The sequence below is a fragment of the Salmo salar genome, chromosome 20 (genome assembly GCF_965601325.2).
Source record: "Salmo salar chromosome 20, fSalSal1, whole genome shotgun sequence".
Classification (NCBI taxonomy): Eukaryota; Metazoa; Chordata; class Actinopteri; order Salmoniformes; family Salmonidae; genus Salmo; species Salmo salar.
In genome coordinates this window covers 18,131,260-18,140,260 of record NC_138310.1, presented here as the reverse complement: position 1 = coordinate 18,140,260, position 9,001 = coordinate 18,131,260, and the positions used below count along the sequence as shown (strand labels likewise).

At 41.5% G+C, this 9,001-nt stretch overlaps 1 protein-coding gene across 1 annotated transcript; it reads right to left on the bottom strand.

Moving 5' to 3' along the window:
- Positions 1 to 481: 481 nt before the first annotated feature.
- LOC106580011 (LIM domain transcription factor LMO4.1) lies at positions 482 to 4,537 on the bottom strand. Its single transcript, XM_014160547.3, has 5 exons — positions 4,169 to 4,537; positions 2,711 to 2,947; positions 2,284 to 2,380; positions 1,831 to 1,989; positions 482 to 1,685 (listed from the first exon to the last, which is right to left on the bottom strand). Exons 2-5 carry the CDS (start codon positions 2,926 to 2,928, stop codon positions 1,677 to 1,679), a joined length of 483 nt encoding a protein of 160 aa, XP_014016022.1. The 5' UTR covers positions 2,929 to 2,947; positions 4,169 to 4,537; the 3' UTR covers positions 482 to 1,676.
- Between the last annotated feature and the right edge of the window lie 4,464 nt (positions 4,538 to 9,001).

Genomic DNA, 9,001 nt, shown 5'->3' with positions numbered 1-9,001 from the left:
GATGCTATCGACTGCTTCACTGTAGCTTGGGTTTTCTTAAAGCCTTAAAGGAAAACTCCACCCAAAAACTCACTTTTGGTATTTGTTTCATTAGTCCATTGTTGACATAGTGCCAACATGTTATGCTTGTCAGCGCTAAAGTTTTCAAGATATGTAACTTTCAAAATACAGAAATCATCCCAAAACGCAGCATCACATGATGCTAAATGCATCAAATTTGGATGATTTCTGTATTTTGAAAGTTACACATCTTGAAAACTTGACAAGCAAAACACTTTGGGACTATGTCAACAATGAACTAATGAAACAAATACCAAAATATCGTTTTGGGGTGGAACTTTCCTTTAATTCCTCAAGTCTACAAACCTATGTCTGACTATATATGCAACATGTAAAACTGGACATGAATATGTACATTACAAGGAAGTTCAAGCAACTTAACCAATGCAGAGCCTAACAGAGAACAAAGACCAGCAAAGGGTGATTGGAAAAGCTTTGGCTTGTGTCTTTTAATTGCAAAATGGTAAACAGTAAAAGTATCAGATTGTTGTCATGTTTTTTTTCTACATGCTGGCTGGATGCAAAGGAGCCCCTCCCTTTAATTAGGCTGGCTCCCAGATTAGTCTTTATTAAAGTCAGCCACGGGATATGGCCAAAGTTCAGCCTCCCAGGAGCTGCAGCAGGCAGCAAGCACAGCAGCACAGACACACCACTCATGTTTAATTGCTTCTGTAAACGGTCTAATTCCATTCCTCAGGGTAATCAGGCATGTTTTCACCATACAGGGCTGGAGGGAGCAATGCAGGAACAGTCAGGGAGGAAATGTAACACCAACCAGGTGGTAGCCTACCATATAATACCATGAGACTCATGTCATGTAACCAACCAACTGCACATAGACTTCAATTACTTCAGTTCACCTCGTTACAGTAAAATGTTTTAATAGCATTTTTTTCTCCATTTGATAATTTCACATATTGAACAGGCATCCAAAATTAAATTGAATGCAACATTTATTAAGGAAATAGAACTCTACTGGGAAACACACAATAACATTATAAAAAAAAGAATGTACATTTATCTTCTTCCTTCACTTCAGCCAGATTCATATGATGGTCTAAACATCACTGAGTAACAGATGACAGGCCATTGAGAGGGATTGTGAGTTCATCATCTAAGTGATGGGATATCCCTGACAATAACAACAAAAGCAATGCCACTGTTAGTGATAGCGTTTTAGTTATGTCCATGAGAAAGCTTATTTTTGTCTACTTTAATCTTACTATAGATCCTAGACAGGGTCCAGACTATTACCTTACTCATTGCAAGATTTGTCCAAAAGCACCAAAGTTCTGGATATGCACACAGTTGGGTGTCCTTTACTTACAACACGTAGCCTCAGTCCTGAAATAGTTCATGTGGTCCATATTGTCTTTGAAGAACAGACCAGCACTGCACCACACACGACTCACCATCACTGTGTATCTGTACACTCTCTCAAGCATGGATATACACAACACATCTGAAATAGATACTGCAAGCAAAAAGAAACTCCTGGTCAAAGAGACAGGGTGGTGGTTGGTGATCGGGAGCAGGGTGAGCAGGGATGGACGGTCCTCTGGAGACGAGGGAAGCATGAAGGGAAGGATGAAGGCACACCGCAACGCTCTAAGCACTCAGCACACCTACAGACAAGAGCAGGGGGGGGGGGGGAATAGAACGTTAGTGACTAGACATACAGCATGTCTGTAGGTCTCCTATCATGATGGTAGTGTGTGTGAAATACGTATGAAAGTGTGAAAGGCCTCATGGTCCTGGTCCCTCTTTCACCTTCTGGTCAGGCAACACAGGGTTGCTCTGCAGTGGGGGCAGGTGGCTGCTGAGCAGTGCACCCCCTGGCCGGTCGTGCTCACAGAAGATGGTGCCGTTGACATAGTGGAAGCGGTCGCCTGGCACCAGTCTGTTTCTACAGGTGGCACATGTGAAACACTAGGGACAAAAGACAGACACAGGAGTTAGAATCCTCATCCCAAATGTGCCACTCAAGTCCAGGCCTAATCTCTTGTGAACAGACTACGCAAGATTTTAGTTCTGGGTTAACCAAGGTTAGTCCAGGCCTAACTAGCGTCATAAGCAAACGCTAAACTCTAACATCAGGTACAAGGTAACTTTAGGTCAGTGTATAGCACTTATTTCCATGGGTTTCACACAAACAACTGTTACACATTCACTGATGACGACATAACTAACAACAGTGAGACCTTAACTGCCAGGGGGTCTTACCTTGAGATGATACACATTGCCCTGTGCCCTCATCACCATCTCATTAGCTGGGATGGACTGGCCACAGGTGCTGCATGCCCCACTGTGCCCGAACAACCTGCAGACCCAAAGCAGAGCCAGATCAGTCTCAGTGCCCTAGCCTGGGAGATAAAGTCTACATCCTCCCCTTCCTGTTATGTCCCCAGAGCCAGATCAGTCTCAGTGCCCTAGCCTGGGAGATAAAGTCTACATCCTCCCCTTCCTGTTATGTCCCCAGAGCCAGATCAGTCTCAGTGCTCTAGCCAGGGAGATAAAGTCTACATCCTCCCCTTCCTGTTATTTCCTCTCCCCAGAGCCAGATCAGTCTCAGTGCTCTAGCCTGGGAGATAAAGTCTACATCCTCCCCTTCCTGTTATGTCCTCTCCCCAGAGCCCAATTAGGATCTCACCTGATATAGTCGCTCCTACACAGGATCATGCCTCCTTTACTGTAGCAGGTGGTGCCAATGTCGCCCAGGTGTGCATGGCAGCAGGAGCAATTGAGGCAGCGTGTGTGCCAGTAGCGCTCCATGGAGAAGAGCAGGAAGCGGTCAGCGATCTTTCCCCCGCATCCAGCACAAGACCTGGGGGGTGATGCCACACCACCTCCCACCTGACTGTTCACCATGCTGGGCCCTCAGGAGCTCCTGTTAAATAAAAACTATGTTGACACTTCAGCTACATGGGAAAGGTACTGTAGCATGCTGTTACAATGACCTCATTGACAACGTCTCCCTCATCCACTATAGTTTTGATTTTGTCTATGGTTTTGTTAACAACTTCATTACACTGTTCATCAGCAGTTGTCTAAGACAGTTGAAGTGTTCAAAAACAAACAGCCACACAACAACCAATATGATGCATAGCCTAATGCCTCACTCACTCTATCAAAAACTGACCTGACAGCAGTGAGCCCCAAAACAACTACTACTGGAAGGGGTCAGGTTATCCAGAAGTCCTAACAGGTGACCACTAAAGCAAGCATGCATGGGCAACATAAAGAATTTTAACTAAGTACAGTGTTTGGTCAACATGCTCATGTCTCACTACTGTACACCTTCATACAAAGGAATTCCCCACACCCTTACTTTCTGTATGTTCGATAGTTCAAGAACATGTAGGAATCTCTTACAGGACAAGCCAGGTAAGCTGTAAATGTAGGTTTTAATGATGATGCCCATATTAGTTGTTGGGGGCAGTTTTTTTTATTCCAAATACCAAGCAATACCAAGGTATACCTAGAACGTGTTAATTTGCCTCCATCACAACTCCCCAGAAACATTGGAGGTCCACAAATAATCTGTTCACTGATTGAACAAAATAGGCTAAATTATTCTAAAAACAATAATAGAACATTTATAACACGTTTTATGACAATCCACGAAAATAACACCCATTTAACCTGTAATTTGAAAGGTATCACAATGAAAAAATACTTCAGTGTGATAATGTAGTCTAAGCATCCAGGTTTCTGCAAAGAAAATTCACGTTTAGTTTATTCAAATTGGATGAAATATTTGGGGAAAACAACTGTGATTTATATTCCACAAGACAAGGGAGCTTTATATATTCATACAGAACACTTTCCTATGTGTATAGTCCTGGTTCCGAATAGTATAATTTTTTATATAGGAAATCATACAGTGAAACACAGAAGAGTGCGAATGATGCCCTTGCATGAAAACAGAATAGCAGTCTTAAAACAGGAGGCTCTTGGTTGAACTTCGAACCAGCATGCAACAAAGAATCAAGATGCGGTAAAGATAGCCTGTATATAATACAAATGCATATGAACATTACGGTTAGCTCTGTTTTGGTCATGAAAAATAGGCTAATTTGCACACCACAGCGAACAGAGAGATGCTCACCTTGATGTGCGTTCCAGATAATTCCCGACGTGAAGAAGTTCAGTTGTAAAAAACAATAATAATACAAATAAATCCAATGGATGACAGCGGATAGTCTTTCAACAATAGCTAATCCAGACTGTGACAATCTAACGCTTCTCTGATATCCATATCAAACAAATAAAGCGAAACATTTGCGAAACTGGTTATTTAAAACGAATTGAAGCAATGTCAAAAAGGAAAAAGCGCACGTTGTCAAAGATGCAATTTGATACAATGGAACTAAATTCGTTTTAAAGAGATGGCATAAACCATATTTTTTTTCATCAATTAGATTTATTATCCGACTCTCAACTATACTAGCGTCTTTGACAGCTACACTATTTACTGAATTGCACAAGCGGGTAGGCTATTTAATTCGCTTTATGGTGACGTTTTGAACATGCAGTGTGCGCAGCCAGTCAACTGTCAGGGGTGGGGTTACTGTCAAAATGATGTATGTGTTTGTAGCTGCCCAATGTACATTCATATTCTCATTAGATTGAACTAAACTATAACTGTTTTCAAATATGACAATCCTTTCCACAATTCATATGTGCAATTTAAACACACACGCTGTCATGAACCACTTCCACTTCCATGCATGATGTAGTCTATTCAGAATCCTACAAATTAGATATTCAATAGACATTTACATTTTTGTTAAGAAAAGTTAGGGGAGGATGTGGCAATACATTTATTTGAATATAGGCTAATATTGTTTAGGCTAAATTATGTATACCATATTTCTCTTAATAAATGAAGAATTGGGGGTAAACAATAATGCCTGGAAAATATATATTTTTCCAAATAAGACTGAATCTTAGTATTATAAGAGTTGTTAAATTGAGCTGGAGCCAGGCTCCTGCACATTGGGTCTAAGGGAAAGCCCTAGTCGTAACCCTAACCCTAGCTTCATGTCCACACCCCGGCTCAACCCTAACCCTAGCCATAACCCTAACCGTGACCATAAACATAACGTGGGGGCAGTGGTACAGCTGTTACAGTTAACTTTTGCTTCGAGTTCAATTCAGAATCAAAATGTGCATTTATGAATTTAAGTATATTTCTGCACTGCTTCCTAAGTGCCAGTAGAGGACAGTGTTCTCTTGTGCTGTAGGCCTACTGTCTCCTCATCACTGGACACTGAACAGCTAGAACTTCAGTGTACTGGAAAACAGTGGTCTGCAGAAAACGTCCACCCAGTGTAGGTTTTCCTTTAAATATATATATATGTATATATACATACAGTGGGGGGAAAAAGTATTTGATCCCCTGCTGATTTTGTACATTTGCCCACTTACAAAGAAATTATCAGTCTATAATTTTAATGGTAGGTTTATAGGAACAGTGAGAGACAGAATAACAACAAAAAAATCCAGAAAAACGCATGTCAAAAATTTTATAAAATGATTTCCATTTTAATGAGGGAAATAAGTATTTGACCCCTCATGACTTAGTACTTGGTGGCAAAACCCTTGTTGGCAATCACAGAGGTCAGACGTTTCTTGTAGTTGGCCACCAGGTTTGCACACATCTCTGGAGGGATTTTGTCCCACTCCTCTTTGCAGATCTTCTCCAAGTCATTAAGGTTTCGAGGCTGACGTTTGGCAACTCGAACCTTCAGCTCCCTCCACAGATTTTCTATGGGATTAAGGTCTGGAGACTGGCTAGGCCACTCCAGGACCTTAATGTGCTTCTTCTTGAGCCACTCCTTTGTTGCCTTGGCCGTGTGTTTTGGGTCATTGTTATGCTGGAATACCCATCCACGACCCATTTTCAATGCCCTGGCTGAGGGAAGGAGGTTCTCACCCAAGATTTGACAGTACATGGCCCCGTCAAATGATGCGGTGAAGTTGTCCTGTCACCTTAGCAGAAAAACACCCCCAAAGCATAATGTTTCCACCTCCATGTTTGACGGTGGAGATGGTGTTCTTGGGGTCATAGGCAGCATTCCTCCTCCTCCAAACACGGCGAGTTGAGTTGATGCCAAAGAGCTCCATTTTGGTCTCATCTGACCACAACACTTCTACCAGTTGTCCTCTGAATCATTCAGATGTTCATTGGCAAACTTCAGACGGGCATGTATATGTATTCTTGAGCAGGGGGACCTTGCGGGCGCTGCAGGATTTCAGTCCTTCACGGCGTAGTGTGTTACCAATTGTATTCTTGGTGACTATGGTCCCAGCTGCCTTGAGATCATTGACAAGATCCTCCCGTGTAGTTCTGGGCTGATTCCTCACCGTTCTCATGATCATTGCAACCCCACGAGGTGAGATCTTGCCTGGAGCCCCAGGCCGAGGGATATTGACAGTTCTTTTGTGTTTCTTCCATTTGCGAATAATCGCACCAACTGTTGTCACCTTCTCACCAAGCTGCTTGGCGATGGTCTTGTAGCCCATTCCAGCCTTGTGTAAGTCTACAATCTTGTCCCTGACATCATTGGAGAGCTCTTTGGTCTTGGCCATGGTGGAGAGTTTGGAATCTGATTGATTGATTGCTTCTGTGGACATGTGTCTTTTTTACAGGTAACAAGCTGCGGTTAGGAGCACTCCCTTTAAGAGTGTGCTCCTAATCTCAGCTCATTACCTGTATAAAAGACACCTGGGAGCCAGAAATCTTTCTGATTGAGAGGGGGTCAAATACTTATTTCCCTCATTAAAATGCAAATCAATTTATAACATTTTTGACATGCGTTTTTCTGGATATTTTTGTTGTTGTTCTGTCTCTCACTGTTCAAATAAACCTACCATTAAAATTATAGACTGATCCTTTCTTTATCAGTGGGCAAACATACAAAATCAACAGGGGATCAAATACTTTTTCCCTCACTGTGTGTATATATATATATATATATATAGTACCAGTCAAAAGTTTGGACCCGCCTACTCATTCTAGGGGTTTTCTTTATTTTTACTATTTTCTACAGTAATAGTGAAGACTTCAAAACTATGAAATAACACATATGGAATCATGTAGTAACCAAAAAAGTGTTAAACAAATCAAAATATATTTTAGATTTTAGATTCTTCAAAGTAGCCACCCCTTGACTTGATGACAGCTTTGCACACTCTTGGCATTCTCTCAAGGAGCTTCACCTGGAATGCTTTTACAATATTCTTGAAGTAGTTCCCACATATGCTGAGCACTTGTTAGCTGCTTTTCTTTCACTCTGCGGTCCAACTCATCCCAAACCATCTCAATTGGGTTGAGGTCGGGTGATTGTGGAGGCCAGATCATCTGATGCAGCACTCCATCACTCTCCTTCTTGGTCAAATAGCCCTTACACAGCTTGGAGGTGTGTTGGGCCATTGTCCTGTTGAAAACAAATTATAGTCCCACTAAGCGCAAATCAGATGGGATGGCGTATCGCTGCAGAATGCTGTTGTAGCAATGCTGGTTGTGTGCCTTGAATTCTAAATAAATCACTGACAGTGTCACCAGCAAAGCACCATTACATCTCCTCCTCCATGCTTCACGGTGAGAACCATACATGCAGAGATCATCCGTTCACCTACTCTGCGTCTCACAAAGACACTGCGGTTGAAACCAAAAATGTCAGACCAAAGGACAAATTTCCACTGGTCTAATGTCCATTGCTCATGTTTCTTACCCCAAGCAAGTCTCTTCTTCTTCTTGGTGTCATTTAGACTTGGTTTCTTTGCAGCAATTCGACCGTGAAGGCCTGATTCACGCAGTCTCCTCTGAACAGTTGATCTTGAGATGTGTCTGTAAATGGTCCTCTGTGAAGCATTTATTTCTGCCGCAATTTCTGAGGCTGGTAACTATTGGTCTTCCTTTCCTGTGGCGGTTCTCATAAGAGCCAGTTTCATCATAGCGCTTGATGATTTTTGCGACTGCACTTGAAGAAACTTTCAAAGTTCTTGACATTTTACAGATTGACTGACCTTCATGTCTTAAAGTAATGATGGACTGTCATTTCTTTTTGCTATTTGAGCTGTTCTTGCAATAATATGGACTTGGTCTTTTACCAAATAGGGCTATCTTCTGTATACCACCCTACCTTGTCACAACACAACTGATTGGCTCAAACACATTAAGGAAAGAAATTACACAAATTAACTTTTAACAAGGCACACCTGTCAATTGAAATGCATTCCAGGTGGTTACCTCGTGAAGCTGGTTGAGAGAATGCCAAGTGTGTGCAAAGCTGTCATCAAGGCAAAGGCTGGCTACTTTGAAGAATCTTAAATATAAAATATATTTTGATTTGTTTAACACTTTTTTGGTTACTACATGATTCCAAATGTGCTATATTATAGTTTTGATGTCTTCACTCTTATTTTACAATGTAGAAAATAGTAAAAATAAAGAAAAACCCTTGAATGAGTAGACGTGTCCAAACTTTTCACTGGTATGGCGTCTGAAATTATTAAATGTTTTTATTTTTTACAAAGGATGGCTCAAAGTAAGTTTATTTACATGTGTACATATACACCACACAAATTGTATGTGTTTTAGAAGTTAACCTTTCACTAAAATTGTATCTAATGGTCGCATGGTAATTGCTAACCGCTAATGTTAGCTAGCTCAGCGCTAGGTGCTATCTAGCCCACCATTTCGGCCTACTAGCTTGCATATGTTGTTGTTAGCTAGCTGTTCATGGGTTTTTGTTACATGCAATACACAGGCATCTTCTATAATTTGGTTGTACAATTAGCACTGTATAAATAGTGTGAATGAGATGTACTGTTGTTGCCCATACAATGCATGGGTGTCATAGCTACATACACATCTAGTGAGACAAGGCCGTGTTTACACCAGTGGAGGCTCCTCAGAGGAAGAAGGGGACAA